At 40.5% G+C, this 26,009-nt stretch overlaps 1 protein-coding gene and 1 long non-coding RNA gene across 2 annotated transcripts; one reads left to right on the top strand and one right to left on the bottom strand.

The window, feature by feature from the left end:
* Positions 1–7,767: 7,767 nt before the first annotated feature.
* Positions 7,768–21,785, top strand: LOC135250908 (interferon-induced GTP-binding protein Mx3-like). Its single transcript, XM_064327715.1, has 13 exons — positions 7,768–7,961; positions 9,165–9,359; positions 10,882–11,019; positions 11,189–11,343; positions 11,592–11,730; positions 15,677–15,875; positions 16,030–16,108; positions 17,457–17,579; positions 18,147–18,288; positions 18,827–18,985; positions 19,277–19,353; positions 19,703–19,951; positions 20,905–21,785. The coding sequence occupies exons 1-13, from the start codon at positions 7,922–7,924 to the stop codon at positions 21,127–21,129; spliced, it is 1,920 nt and encodes a 639-aa protein (XP_064183785.1). The 5' UTR covers positions 7,768–7,921; the 3' UTR covers positions 21,130–21,785.
* Positions 21,786–21,971: 186 nt separating this feature from the next.
* On the bottom strand, positions 21,972–22,256 carry LOC135250909 (uncharacterized). Its single transcript, XR_010329044.1, has 2 exons — positions 22,116–22,256; positions 21,972–22,071 (listed from the first exon to the last, which is right to left on the bottom strand). It is a non-coding gene; the product is annotated as an uncharacterized LOC135250909 (long non-coding RNA).
* Positions 22,257–26,009: the final 3,753 nt, after the last annotated feature.

Genomic DNA, 26,009 nt, shown 5'->3' with positions numbered 1-26,009 from the left:
ATATTCATTACAGAAAGGCCATTTGCCCTCCCATTCTCACCTGATGTTGAAAAATAGTAGTCACAACACTAACTTTTAGCAATGTATTATATATTTCTCATTGGATTTGCTAAAATATTTTGTCATCTTTTGATACCCAAGACCTTGATGAACATTTCAGTGACGAAAAGTCTTATACACAATTGTTCAGTGTGCTTTATTACAACATTCCTGTGCATGTTCAAAACTACTGTTTACAGTCTGTGTGTTTTTAGAGCAGTTTACAATCCACACATGATTATGACCTACTTACTGCTGCTATATTATTGTAGCTGAGTCTGTGCTGAAAACAAAGATGTGAAACACTTTGGAATCACTGTATATAAAGTTGATGAAATGTACACAAATGTCAGAGCATCGCACAATCACCAGTGTGCCTCATTTTACCCCAGAGGGTTAAAGAAAATCTTAGAGATTATTACTTTAACCAGATAGCCTGTTGAAATTTTGTTTTTTCACAAAAAATTACGCATGCGTAATTAAGCTACCCGTAATTTCAGTGTTTGTGATTTATTTACATTACATGACAGCAGCTTGTCCCTTTGGACCCTGAAAGTGAACTTATTAAATTGAATGCCATCCAAGGTCTTGACAATAAGAATTCCGTTTGTATGAATGAATAGTGTATACAGTACATATAGGGACATTGGGATACTGGGAGTCATTAATTGTTTTGAGGGACTGATGTCAATAAAGATGATTTGCATCGAGCCAGTTGTGGTAATGTATACATAAATAGAATTGAACTTGCAGAACATGTATTTCAGTATGAACTTATCATCTTTCTTTTACCTGTCACTAATCACTCTTCATATATTTCTGATTTGACAATATACACCCGAAAGGACAAAAGGAACCCAGTGTCACTGTGGCTTGAAAGGCGGTGGAGGCAGGGCATTTTGGGGGGCAGGGGCTCAATTGAAAAAAAAGGACACCCTCCACCCCCCACGCACCATCCCCACTATTTTCATCCTGGTATTGCCACATGACACCAAATTCATAATCATACTATGTTCATAATATGGGCCCTGTTTTGGGTCTTCTGAAACATAATTCCTTAAAGTAATACGTCATTCATTTTCACCCAATATCTGAGTCAATCTCAGGCAGATGCACGTGTCTCAGGTAAGGCCACCCCTGAAGATCTTTCTGTTGTGGAATGTTCCCTCTGTGGACAGGCATACTTTCCTGTGTATAGGTGTTAGGTAGTTCACAGTAATTGTCATCATCTAAACCAGCCACTTCCCTTGATCCAGGAAAGCTTAAGTAACCTCTGTCTTGTTACCCTTTTTACTTTTAACTTGCACTGGAACTATTGGGAGTTTACAATCATGGTTGCCAGCCCCGGTAAGACCACTGGATACCAGAACACGGCCCAATGCTGTGTCCGATTCTCTCTTAGCTTGAATCTGTTCCCTTCTCCCTTGGGTGGATATGAAGTACGCTGGGATGCTTAAGACTGCATACTTTACATGAAAGATGATTCCTACAGTCTCTACTGATGTGTCCATTACACAAACAGCCGAAACAAACACCACTCTCCTATAGGAAGTTCATCTTATAACTATGAGCCCCTTTCTCCAGTTGAGGGCACAAATCCAATGTGTGTCCACCACCACAGAACAGACAAACCTTCTTAGCTGTTGAGACCATTTCCCTTCCTTTAGTTTCAGGTTATGTTTTCCTTTCCACAGTGGCCACAGTAGTGGCAAAGCTGCTTCCTTTAGCTCTAGAGCGAAGGTGTGGCTTGATTTTGTTCACACCTTTGCTTACTGCCGGTGCTGGGCCATCCTCTATTGCCAAACACAGGGTCTGCTGCAATCTTCACTTGTTTTTCAATGAAATTAACAATGTCAATGAAAGTAGCCCTCTGGTTGCAATTCTCTTGCAGGTCTCAGGCCACCATTCTCCATCTGTCCCTGAGCTTGTAGGGCAACTTTTTTTACAACAGTCAACATATTGGCAGGCATATCCAGCTCATACATGTACTGTACTTCTTCCATGGCGTTGCAGCATCCTCAAAGAAAAAGACTGTAATCTTGAAGAGCCTTCACATCTTCAGATGTTATGGGAGTCCATGAAAGAGCCTTTTCCATGTGTTCTTGTAATAAAGCTTTAGCCTTGATATATCCTCTCTTAGGGTCACCATGCTGACAGCTTCTGATGAGTTCCCTAGGGGGACCCCTGGTGTACTGATCAAGGAAGTAGAGATAGTCACTATAGCTGTCGGTCTTGCTTTCAACACTGTTCTTCAAAGCCTTTATGAACACATGATAACGCAACGGATCACCATCAAAGACTTGTATCTCTCTTTTAGGCAAAGATGAGAGACACTGTTGTTGTACCAGTAAAGTTGTTATTTCATTTTGTTTCTTCATAATGTCGAAACTATGATTTTGATCTCTGCTTCCTGGCTGTAAGCAAGTGCTCCCTTGAGCATTTAGGACCATTGGATAATTAAGAGTCCCATGCTTGTGGGTTTTGTTTATATTTCACAGACGTTTGAGGAACAAATTAATCTGCATAAACACTAAGTGTTTATGTTTTCTTTTGTGCCTATTCAAAATAGGACTTCATGCCATTGGCCTGTTCTGTTGCAGCGATTTCTTCCTCCAAGTTCAGCTTCTCTTTTCTTTTCCTAACATGTTCATCTTGCTCTTCCAGTGCATGTAATTTTTGACGAGCCATCAGAGCAGTCAAATCAGCTTCTGCCTTAATGCGTGCAGAGGAGGATTTTTTTTCCTGTAGCAGAGTTGTGTGTGTCAGACCTTCTGCTTTCAACATTTGACACACTGTCACTAGGTTTCACATCATCATCAGCTAGACTAGCTAGATTTTGGACTAGTAGCCTATAGGATAACTTAACCTAGTCTAAAGTTGGCAAATCCAATATAAACCGGTTTATTCTATTTTGAGCATCGTAAGTGTTGTTGTTTCAACTGTGATTTTGTTTTATGACATTGCAAAATAGTACACAGTAGGAAATTCACAGTATTGTTACCTGTTATCTACGGATGTCAGTACAGCAGCGTGCATCCATAACAAGTGGGCAACTGTGTCGATCAAGACAAAATAGTAGCGCTGAGGGGTCACGATTTACTCATGACGCTAAAACTGCGGACCCGTGCATATATTATCATATATATAATTAATATAATATAATTATCAATAATATATCATATATTATAATTATATTTTGGTTGGTGGTATGTATAATCTGTACTTTATATAAAATACAAATTATAAATACCACCGACCAAAAGGGCACTCGTCGAGCGAGAGGGCAAAAGGGCAGGGGCTCAAGCCCCCCTTGAGGTCTACCTGTGCACATGCCTGGGTGGAGGGGATAGTCCTACCTTTTGTTTATTTACCTTTTGTGAGTGTCACCATAATGTGTGCAATACATATTTTGAAAATGCTCTCTGCCTATTTGCTTGTATTATTTATTTATGTTTAGTTCTGGAGACCAGACCACTCACACCCACCCACATTTGGACAGGCATTTATTATTATTATATTTTGATTCTACAAAGCTTCTGGTTCAGATTTCATACACTTTTTTTTTTTTTGTATCTCAAGTAAGATGGATTACAGAAGCAGTCAATAATGAGAATTGGCTATTTCATTGTTGATGGCGTTTATTAGTGTAACATTACCAATATTATTATTTTTTGCATTCATATTGCATTAACGTTACCTTAACCTTTCTCCAGTGTTCGTTGCTCCCCCCTTATTTTAGTGTTCGCGGCAAAATTTGGCCGGTCCGTTTTACCTGCTCTTATATTAACACAAAAACCAACCCTTTTTGGTCCTCCATACCTGTGATAACCAGTCTGATTAGTCTAGCCTCGTGACAGATAGGGTGAATTCGGGTAATCTGGGACATTTTTTGCAATTTTGACTTCTGCGACTTATTCCGATATCTATCTAACACATTAGATCGACACTTTAGACCTTTCTGAAATCCCTAAGATGTTTTCTAACCACACCAGAAGAAAGAATGTAGATATCATACCCAGAGGAGACATGCCACAACTATTAGTGTTCTTTGTGCCAAAAAAAAAAATCTGCCTGAATTTGATCATCTGGGACAGGTCACTTTGTAATCTGGGACACTTGTATTCGGCTTTAAAAAGCCTAAATCACTTTACTTTATGCATGCCAAGCTCAATATCACCAATTTTTAAAAAGCATTATGAAAAAAATGACAAGGACAGGAAGCTGAATATGAAAATGTATATTATTCATAGAAATTTCATTAATTCATAAACATATAAAAAAGTCATAACATTTTTTCCTAAAGAACTAAATAAAGAAAATATCAGGAAAAATACTTTCTATCTCTACACGGGATTAACAGTTCTACCGTGTTAATTCATTTAAATTCATTTAAAACATTCTATTAAAATTGTATAACATTTTATAAAATCAACTAAAATTCGAGCAACAGCAAGCAACAATTAGATTAAAGTAATTCATTTGGTTATTTGTTTAAATTCTCCATTCTATTAAAATTGAGGCTACTCAGGGAACAAACAGTCCTTGCAGGTGAGAGACCCATCATCACCTATCACGCCATTATCTTCTGCACATGTTTTGTGATACCAATGGCTGCAGACCGCACAGGACAGCCACTCTTCTGCGCTTTTGGGATCGTCTCTGTCCCCATATGCATGGTGGCAGATGGTGCATGGCTCCTCCTTCTTCTTCTTGGAATTTGGCTTTGGCTTTGGCCCTTTTACCTTGCCCTTCCCCTGAACGTAGGCAAAATGTTCATCGCTTGTGAAGTTCATGGATGGCGGGTTTGATCTCTTCCAGATGGCGGTTGGCCTTTCTCGGACTGGAACCTGGACCAAGTCCCTAAATGAGACTGCTGCTTCCTGCACGACCTGTACCACTGCCGTCTCCACCTCAACCTCATGTGCCAGAGGTGGTACAGCATCCTGGGGCACTGCCAGTCAGCACTGACAATGATGCTGCTGAAGAGGGGCATGCAAAAGGTGGGCCTCAGGACTGAGGTGAGGAGGGTGCATGGCTGCCTGCACAGGGCCCTGCAAGGGGTGGGCCTCAGGACGGAGGGGAGGAGGGCACACGGCTGCCTGCAGAAGACGCTGCGGTGGGTGATGGGTTGGTGGGGCACTAGGAGGTCTCTCTTGATGCTCTCTCTCCGTCGTTTCACTTAGCACGAAGAGGGCAGCGTCGATGTGGGCTGGGTTCAACGGGTAGATCCCACTGCCCCGAAAGCCAGCTATGGCATTCAAAGGGGTCGCTACCTTGCTCCAGGCCTTTGAAAAGACAGGCAAACACAAGGTTCTGTTTAGCCTTTTCCCCCCGCTCTCCCTGGTGATGGCCCTACTCTCCAGCCTCCAGTAATACTTGAGGCTCTTGAAGAGGGCCCTGTCTGCTGGCTGCAGGTAGTGCGTGGTGTGTGCTGGTAGGCCAAGGACATAGACATAGACATTGTTGTCCTTCATTAGGTTTAAAAACTCCACGTTAAAAACGTGGGAGCTGTGTCCATCAAGCAGAAGAACGTGTGGACGTGGGTCATCTCTTGACAGACTTTGCAACACAAATTGCCTCCCCCACTCAAAAAATAACTGACTGTTTATCCACCCGTTGTCAGACATTTTTACCATGGTGTTTGGTGGACACCCCAGGAGCCACTCTGCCTTCAGCCGTTTGCCCTTGAATATAATTATTGTGGTACGATACCCACCGGCAGCATTCAAACTGGCAAGGCAGGTGGTCTCTCCCTTCTCACCAGCAGTGACTTCGAAACATGGTCCCCCAACCTCGGCAACCACCCTGGAGGAGAGGAAGTGGTTCTGCAGGCCCGTCTCATCACAGTTCCAAATATGCTCCGGCGCATTTTCTAAGCCCAGGGACTTAATAATTTCTTCATAATTGCTGAACCATTTCATAACTACCGGGCGATTGAAGCCGGCTGCTCTGGAAGCGGAAAGACCCTCAGGCTTTCTGATACTCAGGTTAGGGTTCCGCTTCAGGAACCCCTGAACCCAGGCATAGCCAGCTTTTTGCTTGGTTTCTGAGAAGCCCTTTATCCCTTTTTTTTTAGCGAATTGGAATGCGAGGTTCTGGACATCTTTCATCCTTAGGGGAAACCCCCTTTTCCCAAGTGTCTTCACAAGCTCTGTGAGGGCATTTTCCTCTTCTTGGGAGATAAAGGGCTTCTTCCCGATTGTGTGCTTGTGGTCCCGTGCCATTGACTCTTCGCTGAAGGGTCGACTTCGGAACATGCCAGGCCCTGGCCAAAAAACGAAGATGAGGGACGTTACCTGCCTCCACTAACTCCCTGTACTCAGCTATAGCTCCCTTCATTCTAGTCTCACTCCATTGGTTTAGCTTCTTCCTACTTCTCTCATTTCCCTCTCTCTCTCTTCCTCGCTCTTTCTGTTGCCCTCTCTTTTCCTGACGCTGTGGTGTCATTGTATTCTGTAATACATTTCATTGAGTTAATTTTAGGTCATGGATATTTTCATATTTTAGCTGACTAATGACTCTCACATTTGTACATGATGAACTACAAAATACTGTGTGTGTGTGTGTGTGTGTGTGTGAGAGAGAGAGAGAAGGATCAGGTATGGCAGCGATGAAGAGAGAGAGAGAGAGTGTGTGTGTGCGTGTGTGTACAGAACATTGTCTACCGGCATTAGACTTACAAACCATTTCCCCCATTTGAAGAACTTAAATGACTGTCCCAGATTACCCAAACCATGCTGTCCCACATTCTCAATCATATTTGATAAAGTGGGACAACTAAAAAATGTTTGAAAGAAAAAACTAAAACATATTTTCAACACTTTAATGCATATTTTGTTGCTTGAATAGATCACAAACATAATTTTATAACAATCAGGAACATTGTCTCATTTATGACAGATTTATATCCTTAACATTAATCTTGTCAGAATCCTATGTCACTGACCTCGTCATGCAATTCCCAGGGTAGCTTCCTGATTGATAAGTGCCCTGCCCCTTTCTGTGACATCACCCCCATAAAGTCGTGTGATTTCAGTCACATGACATCCATGCTAAACCTATAGTAAAAGTCCTGTTGACTAGATTTTGTTAGAACAGGAAATAAACACACTGGAGTTTACGTGTAGGCTACCACATTACCCAATGTCCCAGATTACCCGAATTCACCCTATTGTTTTGTCCTTTTCGAACTTTAAATGCTTTTCAAGTATCACAGTTCATATGATTATCTCCCAACCGACGACACGTTATGTTTTGAGAGTGTGTAACTGGAAAGTGATGGGAATATTACTACACGTGTTACATAAACTACAATGTCGTAAAATAAACGTTGAATAGGCTATTCAAAATAAACACACATACTGAAATACAATGTCCACTCGCTTAGACAATAAACAACGTGACATCGTGTAAAATGTATTATAAAATTATCCTAAAAAAGCATGTAGCCTAATTGCAACTCCATTTGGAACTGACTGTTCAATTAGCCGTTGTCTCGAACGACAGCATTTATACAATGCACCGACATTAAAATGAAAACGTAGGCCTACGGGTTTTAAAAAATAATGCTAAATTAAATTCAAATTTTTCTTTCACCCACACGAGATTTTTCGGCGTTTTCAAGGCGGCTTCAGGCTACATTTATCAATGTGTTTCATTTGTCAAGGTGGAAGTTAAATGGGCCACGATATAAAACCAGATAGGCTAGACACGCCCCTTCTTCCCAGAAACGAAACTTGACTGCCTCTGAGTTTCGTTTTCCCCGGCTCAAGCACTCTTCCTGGTCCGCTGCTAAAACTCGGAAAAAAACTGCCGGGCTGCCACAGGGAGTCCCTTATTGCTAACGAAGGCTCCATCGCATCAACGCGCAATACGAGAAATCATGGCTGAGACCAGTCTGGGAATGCGAGAAGCTGCAGAAGGTATGGTTTCCTGAATTATTAGCGAATTTTCTGTTCAATATTAGAATATGGAATTGATTAATTTTACCATCTAAAATTTTGTTTTGATCAACAAAACTGATTCTGATATGTTTATAGGCACTTAAACTCAAACATATAATGTTTTGTCACAGCGTGCCATAATAATGTGAATATGTTAATAATGTTTTCAAACGACGACTGAAGACTCACCTCTTCAGACTGCACCTCTCCCCATCCCTCCCCCCCGTAAATGACTGTAAGCTTAGGGTTGTAACTAGGCAGTTGTTTCGTAGATGACTTATGTGCATTAACTGTCTTAACTACTGCTTGTATTTTTTCCATAGATTGCGTTGTTGCCGTTCTTGTTGTGTTAGTGTTAATCAGTTTAACCTTCAGGGTCCAAGTTGAACTATGCGGTTGTTCCCTTCACTTGGACTGGTACTTCTCTCTAGGGGTTTCGTCATACTTGTTCCTGGTTATGGTTATACACTTTGTTGTACGTCGCTCTGGATAAGAGCGTCTGCCAAATGCCTGTAATGTAATGTAATGTAATATCCCTGTGAACATTTTTTGTGGTGAAAATCGGTAATGAGTGAAACGCTTTCTAAAAAAAAAAGCGTTTTCTACCTGTCTAGGACGCAGCCAAGCTATCTGTGTAAAACCTGAGCTATATTGGGGTTAAGCTAGTCCAGTTGTCAAAACATCTCTCAAACTAGATTTAGGCTACCTCTAGACGTCTAGTTTCTGGCGTTTGCTCACTAAGATTCCTCACATTTCATTCGCCAGCTAAACTAAGTAGCACCTTAAACCAGCACTATGAAGAGAAGGTGCGTCCCTGTTCAATATTAGAATATGGAATTGATTCATTTTACCATCTAAAATTTTGTTTTGGTGAACAAAACTGATTCCTGATATGTTTATAGGCACTTAAACTCAAACATATGTTTTGTCACAGTGTGCCATAATAATGTTAATATCCCTGTGGACATTTTTTTGTGGTGAAAAGTCAGTAATGAGTGAAACGCCGCCGTAGAAAAAGCGTTTTCTACCTGTCTAGGACGCAGCCAAGCTCTCTGTGTAAAACCTGAGCTATACTGGGGTTAAGCTAGTCGAGTTGTCAAAACGTCTCTCAACTTAGATTTACCTCTAGACGTCTAGTTTCTGGCGTTTGCTCACTGAGATTCCTCACATTTCATTCACCAGCTAAACTAAGTAGCACCTTAAACCAGCACTATGAAGAGAAGGTGCGTCCCTGCATTGACCTGATCGATTCCCTGCGCTCCCTGGGGGTGGAGAAAGACCTGGCTCTGCCCGCCATCGCTGTGATCGGAGACCAGAGCTCTGGAAAGAGCTCCGTACTGGAGGCCCTGTCTGGGGTGGCCCTGCCCAGAGGGAGTGGTGAGCGTCCACAGACACGAGTGCACGCCTACATTTGTACATGCGCAGCGCACGGCATGCAACGGCTATTACGTTTCATCTGACACCTGTTGCATTCATTTCTTTTTCTTTCTAAATAAGACATTTCTTTTCTTATTTAGACAAAAATATACACTCACCAGCCAGGGTAGAGTTGCTCCATAATTCAGAAAGCTCCAAACAGTTAATTATGTGGGTGCAACTCAATATATAAAGCATGCAGACATGGTGAAGAGGTTTACTTTCAACCGAACATTACAATAGATAATCTCTGTGTGATCACAGCAGCGTTGACCATGATACGATTGTTGGTACTAGACATGGTGGTTCCAGCAGGAATAGTTGTCCTCCTGGGATTTTCATGTACTACAGTCTCTAGAGTTTACAGAGAATGGAGCAATTAACAAAAAACTTCCGGTGAGCAGCAGTTCTGTGGGCAAAAACACCTTGTTAACAAGGGAGGTCAGAGGAAAATGGGCAGACTTGTTCAAGCTAACGGAAAGGCCACAATTGCTCAAACAACAGGAGGACACCAATGAATGCACAATCACAACGCGTAAAACCTTGAAGCAGAAGGGCTACAGCAGTAAAATACCATACCAGATTCTGCTTCTGTCAGTTAAGAACATGAATATGAGACTACAGTGGGCAATTAATCACCAAAACTGGACAACTGATGACTGGTAAAACATTGCCTGGTTTGAAGACTCTTGATTTCTGCTGTGACATGCAGATGGTAGGGTCAGAATTTAGCATGAGAATACGTGGGTCCATCCTGCCTTGTGTCAGTTGTGCTGGCTGGTGGTGCTGTAATGGTTTAGGGAATGTTTTCTTGGGACACATTAGGCCCCTTAATACCAAGTGAGCATCATTTAAATGTCACAGCATATCTAAGCAATGTTGTTGACCATGTGCATTCTTTTATGGGTATGAATACTTCAGCATAGCAGGGTAATGTGCCATGTCACAAAGCATGCATCATCTCAAGCTAGTATCACAAACACGACAGTGACTTCATGTTACTCCTATGACCTGCACAGTCCCCAGATCTCAATCCAATAGAGCACCCTTGGGATGAGGTGGAATGGAAGATATGCAACATGAATGTATGGCTGAAAAATCTTCTGGAACTGCATTATGCTATTGAGTCAGCATGGAACAAAATCCCTAAGGAATGTGTCCAGCACCTTGTTGAATCTATGCAGGAAATAATTCAGGCTATTCTGGAAGCAAAAGGGGTCCTACCCAGTACTAGACTGATAGACCTAATAAAATGGCCATTGAGTGTATACACAGTGCAGTGCGTAGTATTTAGACAGTGACACAATTTTTTTTGTTTTGACTCTACTCAAGCACACTGGATTTTGATATGTATAGAACTACTACAGTACAGTATATGAATATAACATAAACTCACTATGCAATGTTGTTCACATACAAACATGGCTGTGTGAATACAGCAGCTCTCTTTCTTTCTCTCCCCCTCCTCTCTCCCTCTCTACAGGGATTGTGACAAGATGCCCTCTGGAGTTGAAGATGAAGAGGTTGAAAGAGGATGATGCATGGCATGGAAAAATAAGCTACAGTGACAGAGAGGTGGAGATCTACGATCCTGATGATGTAGAGAGGCTCATCAGAGAAGGTGGGGCTGGTGTTTGTCACTGATCCATTCTGTCAGCTGGAAAAAAACCTGAAAATACATACTTTCTGGAGATTCTACATTATCCAACACACACACACACACACACATGCACATATTATGAATATACAGAACATTTTGTAAACACACCCCCAAAACCCCTGTGCTTCAGCTCAGGACGAGATGGCGGGAGTCGGGGTGGGGATCAGTGATGACCTCATCAGCCTGGAGATCTCTTCCCCTGGTGTCCCTGACCTCACACTCATCGACCTGCCAGGCATCGCCAGGGTCGCCGTCAAGGGCCAGCCTGAGAACATTGGGGACCAGGTGCGAGCTCCACCAGTTTTACATCTATCTGTAAATTTGCCCACGTCAGCTGTGTTTCCGTATCTGTGAATAAGGAGATGTATCAGGTGTTCTCTCCAAATATAGGACATGGGCAAAAATATTAGAACCAAACAGGCACTGTATTGTGATTGGGTGTAAAAATTGGAAAGGCAGAAGAACCTATTCAGGGGAACTTCGGAGAGGACTGTAAAAGGTACAGTTATTGCACAGAATCTGATATTTTACAGATCAAGAGGCTGATCACGAAGTTCGTCAGAAAGCAGGAGACCATCAACCTTGTGGTGGTGCCCTGCAACGTTGACATAGCAACTACTGAGGCCTTGAAGATGGCACAGGAAGAGGACCCTGAAGGAGAGAGGACTCTAGGTAATTAAGTATTTGCACAACATCACCTACGCTAAGCTACATTCCTTTCGTCCATTGATCTTCTCACAAAAACACACGTACCTAACAAATCGAAACACCAATGTAAAGTCACAGGGTTTTAAGCACCCAAGTTTGGCCTGTGTAGCCTGTATGAACCCTGGCGCAGTCTTCTAGTGTTTTGAGTTCTGCTGGTGAAGTATAATACCACTAGTCCACGAGAGCCTTTCAACTCACACTTACTGTACTTTGTGTAGTGAGGCTGTCAAAAGTGCCATGAAATTGAGTTTGAATATTAGCTTTTGTAATTAGTTAGAGTTCGAATATCATTTGCCTATAATTCACAAAAATAAGCTGCTTATTGTCCGGCGCTCCCTCTACACTGGCCTACGTGTTATTTTCCACGAACGGGCAGTAGAACAGAGGACATCAGTGAACTTTAATACTAGGTTACTACATCCGTGGCCTCATTTATAAAACGTATTTTAGATCAACTGCGTGGCGCGTGCGTAGAAAATCACGTCAAAGTAGTGATTCGACATGACTCGATTTGACCGTAGAAACGGTCGTGGCTCTACATCTGGTCTTCATTTGACGTATGCACGCAAGTTAGTTTTATAAATGAGCCCCCTTCAGCTTCTATAGCCTAATGCGCAAATGAATAAAGCACTTTCTCCTGCAATTTGCCACAATTCGGCATTTATTAATCAAGGGAAGTGATTGTTTATAGGAAATCCCTGTTTATTTCTTAACACAAAAACTATTCAAACGGCTATACCTGTAGCCTAAAACAACATCAATTACTTACTCTGTTTAGTTTGTTTAACTTCTTTCATCATCCAATTTTATCAAAATCTTCAGAAAAGAAAGGAAACATAGCCTGCCATGGGAACATTATTTAGCCTAAATTGTTAGCTGACCAGATCTGTTGAACAAAGTGAAAAAAAGAGACTGGCTCGCGAGGCTAGCTGACCAGTAACGTTAGGTGTACATGGAGCTAAAAGTATCACCGGAGGTTATTGGTAAGTAAAACCAGACGGTCCACTTGCCCTGGGTCCAGAACGTTTTTTGTTGACAGGAAGTAACGTTAGCACTGGAAATGAACTTTGCATGTAATGAACATGATTCGCCGCATGAAATTAAAGCCCGCATGCCAATTACAGCACGCGGGATCTAAAACTAATATTCGAATGCTCAAACTTCGGTTCGGACTTTAAAAAAATAAAGATTTTCGAATAGTTTTCGAACTTCAAATATTTTTTGACAGCCCTATTGTGTAGACATTACGTAGTATCGAGTATTGCCTTGATGCATATATAACATTAAGCCTTGTGAAATCCCTCTGAAATATCAAGTATGTATTTTCCACATCAGCACATGCGCATTACATTACATTACATTACAGGCATTTAGCAGACGCTCTTATCCAGAGCGACTTACACAACTTTTACTTAGCACTTTACATTGTATCCATTTATACAGCTGGATATATACTGAAGCAATGCAGGTTAAGTACCTTGCTCAAGGGTACAACGGCAGTGTCCTTACCCGGGATTCGAACCTGCGACCTTTCGGTTACAAGCGCAGTTCCTTACCCACTGTGCCACACTCCGTCCTCCTGCACATTATGAATGGCGAATTACTCACCCTAGATTAATAAGAAGGGTGTGCTGGATATGACGTACATAACTCCACAGCACTGGGTTGTGTAGGAGACCGTTTTAGGTTTAAATAGTTTTCCCCACACAGTCTGTCTTTATTTTGTTTTAATGCTAGTGAGGGCCAAAAAATCACTATCCAGAAACATGCCAGTAGCTTTTGATTTAATTCTCAAAGCCTTGCTAATTGCAATTTCAATTAGACTGTCTTGCTCAGGAGTTGGTAAGTAGAGTGGAGGGGTGGCAGAGAATGGATAACGAACGCAGTTACAGACCTGTCAACCTTAGGAAAATATTTTGAGTGCCACAATAGTCAGTGTAACGCTTAGTTCACATGATTTCGCACGTACCACTTCGCTTTGCACGCACACACTTTCTTCATAATTCTAGTTTTGACTGTTGAAGTGATCAGGCAAAATTGTATAATTTGACCTAATTCTAAAATATCACTTGCACTGCACTGGGCTATATTATGATATACTTGCAAGTCAAAAGTTTGAGTTCAAAACAATTTTTTTCATGATTAATATAATATTAATTATATGATATCTGTGCTTATACAAACAGATAACCATACGTGAATTGCATTCAATTATTTAATAAAAATTGAAATCATTTATTTTGTATATTGTAACATATGTTTTCATTTTCAAGTATTTACAGAAACTTGTAATGTAAAAAAAAAACGTATGTTGCGATGTAAAACAGTCAATTATGAATAAAACCAAGTTTCTGTTTATGATTTCCATTTTTATTTAATAATTAAATAATTGAATCAACTTATATAGGCACAGCGTTACGCCTCGGTGGATTACGTATATCAGCGTTACGCTGCGTATTTTGACCAAGAATTGCGTGGTTGGTACACAAAATGCGTGCAGGTAGGCAGGTCTGCAGTTATTTGTGTCATCCGTCTCGGGGAAGTACCGGCACAATTTCACAGCTAGCATAGCGAGGTGCGTCTTAATATCGCATTTGGCACTGTCCACAAGCTTGAGTTTGTTTGCACTTTTAAGAATCATGCAAAGATGAGAACCCCTGTGTTGTTCTCATTAATGCAGCCAGACCAGAGCTCCAGCTTTTTAATCGGCCTCAGTTTTGTCCCGTATATTTCTTATGGTTGCGGAGAGGCCTTGTAATCTGAGATTTATTCAGGCGAGAAAAATCCAGATAGGCCAGATGTGTGAGTCATCATGCAAGCAGCCAGGCAAGTGAAAAAGATGGTCAATAAAGAAAACTTTAATCTCATACTGCCATTCAAAAAATCGTCTTAATACTTATACCTTTGATAACCATCGCACGTCAGTATAGATTAACAGGGTCTGGGTGACATGATCGCGGCCCATTTAGTTGCATAATGCAGATAATGCAGGGGCCTTCCCTTATCAAAGTTAACCATTTTCACTGTGTTGTCCAAAACTTCCTTCAGGCGTGTTACAACTCTGCTGTGTTTCTCCCGTCGTGGCTTTTGCACCATCTGTACAGTGGCCACACATTTTGACCATGCAAGTCCATGTGTTATGACAAAGGTATCCAGTAGTCTAAAAATGTCCTCCCTGGGGGGGCCTGGTTTCCATTGGTGCTATGCTAGTTATGGATGTGCTCGTGGGGGTAGCTGAGCTGGTGCTGCTGGGAGTGGACTGTGCAGCATCCGTATTACTGCTGGAAGTATCGTTTGCTGTTGCCTCACAGGGCGAGTGTTAAGCTCATTTTAGCCATATATCCATTTCCCAAAATGGAAATGTTTAACCTCATGCTATGCTAACTTGCTACTATGCATGGCAGAAGACAGTTCCGGCGATAAAGGGCAGGCATGGGTGAGTGGATATATTCAACATTGAAAGATGAAAGAGTATCATTAAAATGATTGGATGTCAATTATTTGAGTGTATTTGACATGTTTTTCACTGTATTTGTGTTTATTTTTGGCAGTAAGAGTGGGGCTTTTTTGAAATGTTTATTTTTTGGTAAGAAAAATCTTTTGGTTTTAATCTTTGATTTTTTTTTTTTTGAGGTACCCTCGACTTCCTTGCATGTATCCCCAGGGGGGTAAAGCAATCTGAGTAGGCAGGTCTAGCCCTATAAGGCCGCCCATAGGAATGGGTCCGCACCCACCTGTGTACATAGCCAGAATCAGAAACATCTGGATCAGAAACATACACTGTACATCAGTATGTGAACTATAACTAGACCAATTAGCCTAATCTCATTTTAGTCAACAAGAACATTATTATAAATTATACTTGGGCCAATGAATCCCTTCAGTTGAGTTTTAATTTAATTTCTGGCAGGAATCCTAACCAAGCCAGACCTGGTTGACAAGGGCACAGAAGAAACAGTGGTGGACATCGTCCACAACGAGGTCATCCATTTGACCAAAGGCTACATGATCGTCAGGTGCCGAGGTCAGAAGGAAATCAAGGACAAGGTGTCCTTGAGTGAGGCGGCCTACAATGAGAAGGTCTTCTTTGAAGACCACGCCCATTTCAGGTCAGTCATTTAGCTGAATTTATACTTTCAATGACTGCAGATTTCTACGTCCTCTATTTCAGACTCACAGCCATTTAATTGAGTGTTCACCGACAAGCCTTATTCTAGTTCTCCTTAAATTATGACTTTCTCATTCTGTTGGAATTTTCTACAGTACCCTCTTGGATGAAGGCTTTGCCACCATTCCCAAATTAGCAGAGAAACTGACTTTGGAGCTGGTACACCACATTGAGGTAAGTAGACCTCTCACCACCACCCCAGAGAGTAGAACAACAACCTACTAAACAGGCTCTTACTTCTTACTGTAACCTTGAGTCCTGTTCTGCCAGTGACATTCTGCTATGCCTTATTTTATTCTCCCAGCAAACTAACCGCTGTGTCAGTTTTGCTTGTGTTCTGACTATGATACCTATAACAATTTAGCTTTATCAATTCACCACCTCACCATTTAATTTAACTGATATTATACGCTGAATTTGTTCATATGCTGAATAATTTGTTTTGCTGAATTTATTGAACTATGTAAATAATTGAATGAATTTGCTTTGATATTGATATTTCATACTATCAGCTCAGTTGAGTCTTATTACGTGGTTATTGATTGATGGTTGCTGACTACCTTGAGTAAAGGGAAATTCAAAATAAGATCACTCCTTATCTCATTTATTCCTCTTAGGCAAAAATGACTACATTCAGCACCAAAGGGAGATTTTGACTATTTTCAGAAATTTCGCAAAATTGTAAAATTTTGATCCTGAGAAATAACCCTTCAATTTTCTCACTAAGATAGCAATATAAGCATGTAACAAGTGTTGCAGTCCTTCTCCCCACAAACCACACAATCCTCTGTTCTCGGACGCACACGGATTCTATTGCGGTCGGTTTAAGGCCGTACATACACAAAGAAAACTAAAACAAACTAAACCAAGCCGAAACACACACGATGAGGAAGCACTCGGCGTCGCTCCCGCATGCGTCTCATTCCAGCGCCCGCCCCGGTCTCACTGCAGGCAGAGCATACAAACAATTAGCAATGATTTGTGATTGCACACACCTGGGTTGCAGTGTCGGCTAAACCGCTCCCTCTCCGCCTGCAGATGGCGCCCTAACCACACCTCCACAAAGCGCTTACAATGTTCTTGATTTACTCTCGCTTTAATGTTGTTTGTCTGAAATTGATGAAATCACCAGATGCAAGGACAAACCCATGACAAATCTATTAGCAGAGCAACAAACCAATGAGAACTCTACTGCATTTCTACTGAAATTTTCCATTATTTGTTTTCGGGCGTGGGGGATTGGGGTTTAGGAGAAGCAGTTAAGAATTCCGTAAACTCAAAATAAGAATCTGTCTTATTTTGACTATTTTAAGCAGCAGATTTTTCCTCTGGGTAAGCATTTCAGTTGTCCTTGCCTGTAACGCCACGGCATTTTCATCCTGTGTGAAAGCCCTTGTGTACTTATCGCCAGTTTGCAGCTGCTTTAGATGAGAGCGTCTTTTAAAACGTAACATTAACATGGACTGTTTGCCAGTATGGTGAATGAATCATGACCACTTATGCATGTTTTCATTGCCTTTAGAAATCTCTGCCTCGGCTAGAGCAGCAGATTGAGACTAAACTGGAGGACACTCGTGCAGAGTTGGACAGGTATGGGAAGGGACCCCCTGAGGATCCTGCTGAGAGAATGTACTTCCTAATAGACGTGAGTTATCTGTTTTCTGCAAAGACAAGGTGGCGTGTTTAGCTGCATATGCAGCAGTGCATTTATGTTATTCCCAATATTGAAGTACTGACACAAATGACCATGCCCACTTCCCGTGCCTAGTATGAAAAGTAAAAATAAAAGTTTCAGAGCTCCAATTCATATTTGTGAGTTTGAGACAACTATTGCCCTTGGTGAGACCTGTAGTAGCACCAACAGCTACTCAGTGGCCCCTCTGTCCTATAACTCATTTGATTCTTTAATTCTTTAGTCACAGAATTGCATTTCAATGCCTTACAGTTTAAGATTAGGTTTCATGCCTGTAAGCCTGTGACAGAGAGAGAATGAGTATTACCATCCAGACTAGAAGCCTGCTGTTTGTAGGTTCAGTAGTAGGCATGCATTGCCTCCAGAGTATGCAACATGTGTTGTCATACTCTATGTGGAGCCAAAGGGTTTACAATATGGAGGTTATTATGTGATTATGATAAGCATTATGATGTTTTGTGCATATACATCTATATGATGTATCTATATGATGTCTGTATGGTCCTCACCCACCCACAGAAAGTGACCGCCTTCACCCAGGACATCACCAACCTGACCATTGGAGAGGAACTGAGGAATGGGTACAAGATGAACCTCTTCTCTCAACTGAGAAGCGAGTTTGGAAAGTGGAAGGCTTGTCTTGATCGCTCTGGAGACAAATGTGAGTATCTCATGTTCTTCTTGTCCTATAAAGGTCTATGAAATTGGTTTATTATTATTATTATTATTATTATAATAATAATAATAATAATAATAATAATAATATTATTATTATTATTATTATTATTATTTAGATTTTTTCCCCACACTATGTACACAAGTACAGGGAATAAGTTAGCATAATTGAACTCCTTCCTCCAATAAAGCAATAGATCTTTCAAACCGAGCAGAGTTAGCAGTCTGAAAGATCTATAGTTTGATTGGTGGAAAACTGAACCAAGGCATATGCAGCACACATTGTTGCCAGTCCATACACACTGCATTACTCCATACTGAGAATGGAAACTAGTCCTATACTGCATAATGTGTTGTCATCTCAAAAATTACTCATGCTGTCAATGTAGTACCAGAGACGTTACCAGAAGTATGTTACTGGATTACAGTAGAATGTTTATAAGGCCACTTTTCTTTTTCATGTTTTTTTTTTCTGCTTGTCCAGTCAAAAAATAATTTGTGCTGTGTGTAAACTTTCCCTGCAGTCAACCAGAGGATTGAGGATGAGGTGCAGGAATATGAGGTTAAGTACCGTGGAAGGGAACTTCCTGGCTTCATCAACTACAAGACCTTTGAGGTTCTGGTGAAAGACCAGCTCAAAATGCTGGAGGAGCCCGCTGTGAAGAAGCTGAAGGCGGTCACAGGTGACTGTTACATAATGGTGGCCATGTCCTGTCTGAGACAGTGGGCTCACCCCCGCCGAGTCATAGGCCTCAAAACAGCTGCTCAAGGCCTTCTTTTTCACCATACCGGGGTAGACAATTTAACCCGTCTGAAATTTTAGCTGATATACTTTTGGAACTGAGAACATACTGCATAAATCTGTCTTCAATACATTATGGAAAGTATGCGGCATACACAGACACCGTATAGTAATAACCAAGGGGGAAACAATAAGATTTAGAAACCTCTAATAACTCTACTCTTTCTTGTAGACATTGTGAGGAAGGCGTTCTTGCAGCTGGCTCATAACAACTTGATGGGATACCCAAACCTCCTCAAAAGTGCCAAGGTAAACTCTCATGAACAGATTCAGCTTTACAGTGTACATTGTCCTAAACTTTGAAAGAGACAATGATTTTAAGTTTTTTCATGTCTTTCGAACACAAGCTTTAATACAGTCATGAAACACTGCTTTTTGTGTATATTGGAAATAAGAAAACAAGTACATTCTTAAGTGTGTCACTCAAAATAAAAAACTTATAACTTAAAACATATATAAATGAAAATAAACTGCGTGTAAAATCCTGTAATTCTCCAGGACCACTGTTAGCTACTCCTTCAGTTTTAGCTCAGCTATTGGGTAAGACTGGCTCCAGCATGAATTCAGCAGTATAACCATATGCTTTCATCACACCTAGACCAAGATAGAAGACATCAAGAAGGAAAAAGAGTCCAGTGCAGAGTCCATGCTGAGGACCCAGTTCAGGATGGAGCTGATCGTCTATACCCAGGACAGCACCTACAGCCACAACCTGGATGAGATAAGGAGGGAGGATATGGAGGATGAGGAGGATGAGGGGCATAAATTCAAGAGGAGCATTGTTTTCAGCCCAGACAGCCATGCCACTCTTCAGGAAATGATGGTCCACCTTAAGTCATACTATCGAGTAGGTGGCATATGCGCTGTTACCTTATATGCTGGTGTTTGTAGTATTATGGTTTCATGGATTCCATTCATTACATTATTCTATCATTTTAAATGCTACACATGACCGTCTTAAATGCTACACAATCAGCCTTTTTTGACTTAAGAAATCTTCAATTATTCAACTTTATTATGATCTCACTGGTTTGCTGTGCAGTCAACAAGATCTGTCTCTCAAAAAAAAAATGTGCACAAAGGTCTACGTCAAAGGTAGCTTGGTTGTAGGTAGCTTGGTTTTCAATTTGTACATCATTCACTCAGCATTTTTATTGGAGGAATTCAGGGTATTTTTTATTGTTTGAGGGAATAATAGCAGTGTACTGTTTGAGATCGTGCTCCATACATCACTTCACATAAGCGCTTGGGCTTTTTTGCAAACTCATCTCATTTTTATCGATTTCAGTCAATAGTGGGAATGTAGAGTTGGTCCCCGACTGACCATTATAGTTTACATTGGTGTAAATGTGTTAATGTGCCAGACATATTGCTTCAGTGATTACAGCATGGGCTAAAAAGATGCATGAAAAATTTTGGGTTGTGCGCATCACATCAGCTCTGTGCCGAGTTTACACCATTCTGAATGTACTGATGGATTTTAAGGCCTGGAAGAATTGAGATTGAACTTCTTTCTTTCAAGCAAAATCAGCAATTTTCAGTCTGAGATTAGAGCCAACCGCCCACAGGTTTTTAGACCAAGTTTAGACCAGCATGAGTTTACACTATGCTGAATTCATGGATGTGATTTTAAGGTCTGGATGAATTCAGATGAATTTAGAGCTGACTACCCACAGGTTTATAGACCAAGCAGTCCACACCCCTCATAAACCCCTAGGTTTTCTTTCCAAGCTCATGACTCCTCTCATAGCAGGTCCTGCCTACTTTCTGTCACATGACCTCATCGTGTGTGTCCCCCAGATTGCCAGCCAGCGCCTGGCCGACCAAATCCCGCTGGTCATCCGCTACCTGATGCTACAAGAGTCAGCTGCGCAGCTACAGAGGGAGATGCTGCAGATGCTGCAGGACAAGGAGAATGTGGGGCTGCTGCTGAAGGAGGACTACGACATCGGGAGCAAGAGAGCCGCTTTGCAGAGTCGCCTGAAGCGCCTGACTCAGGCACAGAACTACCTGATGAAGTTCTAACCCCCTACCCCTTATTCACATTCTGCCAAAGGAATTGTGAAAATTCCTATGTCTGGTTCTTACCTTATTCACACCATAGATTCTAGATCACAGGTGTCAGAATCCTGTCTTGGAGGGCCAAAGTGCCTGATGGTTTTCCATGTGGGTCGGCACTAATGACTTATTTAAATTCTTTATTTGCTACAGAATCCAAACTCCTTATTCTCAAGACCTTAGTTGGCTGCTGATGGAAAGGAACCACAAATACCTGCAGACACTGTGGCTCTCTCTAGGGCTGGAGATTGAGATTGTTGTGGAACAATATCTTGTTTGTTCACTCCTGTTTGTTCATTGTGTTTTACAACCATGATTATGAATAGAATAGAATAGAATAGAATAGAATAGAATAGAATAGAATAGAATAGATTCCTTTATTGTCATTGCACAGTGTACAACAAAATTAAGTAGCAATCCTGACGGTGCATTCACACATAACAAACAGCAATTTAAAAAAAGAACAGAGTTCAAGATGAACTAATTTAGAGTGCTAAATATATAAATAAAATATAAAATGTATAACATGTATGAAATGTATATATTTGCAGTAACCTATAAAACAATAAGATATAAAATAATACAATATGGTAAGATTAGCAGCTGAGATATTGCACTTCAGATATTGCACATTTGCTGAACTGCAGTGGCCCCATGTACAAGTTGTGCATTATGGAACCGTAATGGGTCATTGATAGAATCATACAAAAAGCCCTTGAAATATACATACTTAACTGTCACAGCAGGACAATTTCCTTTTATTTTCCAGTTTTTGCTGAGTCCATGTCATGTCTCTTTAATTTTTTTGGTTTAGTTCTGTTGGGGGTCCAAGCGGCGAAGCTGCTGGAACCCTATTGTATCTGTTAGGATTATTCTTATTAGGGGTCTAAGCAGCGAAGCTGATGGAACCTTATTGTATCTGTTAGGATTATTCTATTAGGTTCGAATATGACTTTATTGTTAGGATTATTCTTATTCTTATTCTCATTTTTCTCTGCTAAAAAAAGAACTTGAACTTGTGTTGAACTCTTCATTATCTATTCTGGCGAAGGGATGATGAGGAAGAGGAGCCTTATGTACACCAATGCATATTTTTAATTTTATACAACCTACACTACAGGGGCTCATTCCAATCGCTTATTTTATTCGTGCTTGTCACCTGATCTGAAAATTGTTCAGGGTCCGCCATCTTTAAGTAAAAAGCTAGGAGCAAGGTGTTAGGAGGCTCCGGAAGGATGCTTGAGGAAGGAAACACGAGTGCGTCGTTTGTATTTTTTCCGGAACGCATGAAGAACAATTGATGTCCTTGTATTGTATACTGTTCTTTGGGTTTGTAATCCTGCACTGTTTGGTATACAGCAGACATTTGTCTGAGACTATTACCTTGTTCTCTCTTTTGTCCTCTGTACAGGTTATGATTACTTGAAAACAATAAAAGGTTAAACAAAAGAGAAGAGGAACCTGTTTAACCTGTTTGTGTTTGTGTGTGTTTGTGAATGTAATCAACACTTGAGCATTGTCCTGAACAAGAGGGCAACCTCAGACACCAAGGCACAACAAAGCGTAATACACAGGACCCTACTGCAGTAACAATCTTGAAAAACAAAGTCACAGGACAAAATTTAAATGTGCTGGCACAAAAACCCAGCCAGACAGCCCATACCACAACTGTTTGAGACATTTAATTTTTTAAATGAAAGAGTTAAATACATATGAATAGATAAATTGTCTAACTTTTATTCAAAATTGTAAACATTAATATCAGTTTGTATATTGTGCTGGTACTTCTTTCCTTGAGAACAGTGTTCTCAGCTCCATGTGCTGTAGTAAATGATTAAAGATTAAAATAAGTTTAAACAATGCAGATGGGTCATGGGTCATTGATAGAATCATACAAAAAGCCCTTGAAATATACATACTTAACTGTCACAGCAGGACAATTTCCTTTTATTTTCCAGTTTTTGCTGAGTCCATGTCATGTCTCTTTAATTTTTTTGGTTTAGTTTTGTTGGGGGTCCAAGCGGCGGAGCTGCTGGAACCCTATTGTATCTGTTAGGATTATTCTTATTAGGGGTCTAAGCAGCGAAGCTGATGGAACCTTATTGTATCTGTTAGGATTATTCTTATTAGGGGTCTAAGCAGCGAAGCTGATGGAACCTTATTGTATCTGTTAGGATTATTCTTATTCTTATTCTCATTTTTCTCTGCTAAAAAAAGAACTTGAACTTGTGTTGAACTCTTCATTATCTATTCTCAGGTGTGAGGAAAACAGCAGAAGCCCATACCACAATGTTTAGATTTAATTTTTATAAGATTAAATACTATGAATAGAGATTGTCTAACTTATTCAAATGTAAAATTAATTCATTTGTATTGTGCTGGTACCTTCTGAAAAGTGTTCTCAGCTCCATGGCGTAGTAATTTAAGTTAAAAAGTTAACGAGCAAGAATTACTAATGTACATCTGAAATGCTAGAAGGAATACACGAAAGCTGCTTGAGTTTGTGATTTTTTCTCGAACCAGGAACAATTATGTCCTTATTACTGTTCTTTGGTTTGTAACTGCACGGTTTGGTCAGCAACATTCTGTAGATATACAATTTTCCTTTTGTCCTCTGTAAGATAAGATAATGAAAAACAATAAAAGTTAAATAAATTGAAAAGACACATCAGAAAGTACAACTATCCCTTTAACTAACCACCGACAGCCCCCGGACAATTTCTATCAAATTTCAATGTCACTGCTTCTTGGCGCCAAGTAATAAGATTAGCTGGTTCCAATGTTGAAGTACTGTTATTCTTTGTGGGCCTGGAGCATTTGTGATGATGTAATCAGGCAGGATCAAAGAAGAAGGAAAAAATGCAAAATTCCTTAAGTTTGGGGCTTTATTGTGTGGACATGTGAAGTTGTTTGTGAATCCTCTCTGTTAAAATACAGTTTGAAAGTACTGAAATGAATGTTTTTTTGTGCTTATTTCTGTAGGGAACCCTGGAAAGTGCCAAACTCTTGATGCTGTATAGGTATGGGGCATGCCACCCCACAAAGCCGTAACTTCCCCATCCCAATATCTGCCGCCTGGAGCTGCTCCAAATGGGAGGGACCTAACTCAAAAGGCACGTGGCCTATATTAAAAATTTAGGGTTAGGGTTTGACTAAACTCTGCCAATTTTGAGCTAGGCTACTCTCCTTTGGAGCTAGACCACACCCCTTTGCAGCTCTTCCAAGTGTCATCCAAAAATACCTTCCTTGTTTGGTGACTGGTGATATTTTACTGTTATATCAGCTAATGTTCCTTTATCTCGACTTTCGTATAAGGGTTTTCTAAATATTATATTTAGTATCCAAATACCTGCCAAGGGGCTACAGATGTAAATAAGCTGTTCAGCTAACTCTTGCACTGACAAAACCTCTGACATGTTGATTGGTGTGTGCTGTCCCTTCCCTTTTAAAATTGAATAAATAAATAACCAACTGGCATTTTGCAGATGCTCCTATAAATTTAGGCAATACATAATCTGTATTAGCATGCGTCCATGTTTATGTGTTAATTGAACTCTAACAGAGTACATATGAATCCAATAGGGACCATATATAGGCTACTCTGTAAGAATTGATTTAACACTGAACATTTGCGCGCGGTTAGTTTTGAAAACTCACCAAAATGGAAGGCAGCATTTCATGTTAGGGAAAATAAATGATAAATTAAACTATGAAGTACCACTAGGGTCAATTCAAGGACCACTTTTATTCCGTTTATACGTCAATGACCTTCCAGACCTTCCTCCTGGCTTTACTTGTCAAATGTATGGGGTATTGTGACAGGGGTGCCACCAGGGATTTAGGGCCCCGTGAAAAGATCTCACATTGGGCCCCCTCCGCAAGTTACACAATGAAATGTCTTGTGTTAATTCAACTCTGGACAGCCAACATTTAGTCCAACTCTAGAATACGGGACCAAATGTCATCTTTTAAAATTTGAATTAAAACTGTTAGAGTTGAATTAACACTGGACATTTTACTGTATAGTTAGGGCCTGCCGGGATACACGTCTCATTACACTCTAGCAAAATCCATGGTTCAATCGAGATTTCGCTTTGTTTCATAAAGCTGCACATGAGGGGTCTTCTGACTCATATCTGTGTGCACATTGCGTGTGTGGCTTATAGAGTGAAAGAAAGCAGCTGGTGACATCACATGCTTCGGAAGAGAGTACCTGCTTGTTTACACTCTCCTGCATCCAGATGGCGCTGGGAATTGCAATTTAGTTTCCTAAATTTAGATTGTATGTGCTCTGTGCGATTAAAATGCAGCAGTATTAATATTGATAATAATCAATATCATCATTATGAAAATAATGAAACATGAAACATGAACATAATTCTGCCTATACACAGTCCCATACAGAGGCCAATGTTGGTTAAATACTGTTGAATATGTGAAAAATAGTATTCAATTATGTATCACTCATATCTTTGTGGTAAAAAAATTGGTAGTTCAGCAGAGGTTCCTTGGCTTGTACTTTGGACAGAAACAGTAGAGGCCAAAAGTTTACATACACCTAGGCTAAAGACATTCAAACCCAATTTTTCACAACTCCACACATGTCATGTTACCATATATTTCATGTGTTAAGTCAATTAAGGGTATCTACTTCATTTCCATAAGAGGTCATTTCAAAATAATAGCTAAGAGGGAGATTTATTTCAGCTTTGATGTACTATTTCAGATTTCCAGTGGTTAAAAGTTTACATACACTTTGTTAGTATTTGGTGGCATTGCCTTTTAATTGTTTACCTTTCCACAAGTTTGGTAGCTTTCCACAAGTTTCTCACAATACTTTGCCAGAA

This window comes from Anguilla rostrata, chromosome 3, assembly GCF_018555375.3.
Source record: "Anguilla rostrata isolate EN2019 chromosome 3, ASM1855537v3, whole genome shotgun sequence".
Classification (NCBI taxonomy): domain Eukaryota; kingdom Metazoa; phylum Chordata; class Actinopteri; order Anguilliformes; family Anguillidae; genus Anguilla; species Anguilla rostrata.
Note: the sequence above shows the minus strand (reverse complement) of the source record. Positions and strands in the feature narration are given on the sequence as shown.

Excerpts from the sequence above, each read along its gene's own strand:
- LOC135250908 (XM_064327715.1), top strand. The coding sequence starts at position 7,922 with ATGGCTGAGACCAGTCTGGGAATGCGAGAAGCTGCAGAAG. Across the intron at positions 9,360-10,881 it reads GGCCCTGCCCAGAGGGAGTG|GGATTGTGACAAGATGCCCT; the intron begins GTGAGCGTCCAC and ends CCCTCTCTACAG. Across the intron at positions 15,876-16,029 it reads GAAGACCACGCCCATTTCAG|TACCCTCTTGGATGAAGGCT; the intron begins GTCAGTCATTTA and ends AATTTTCTACAG.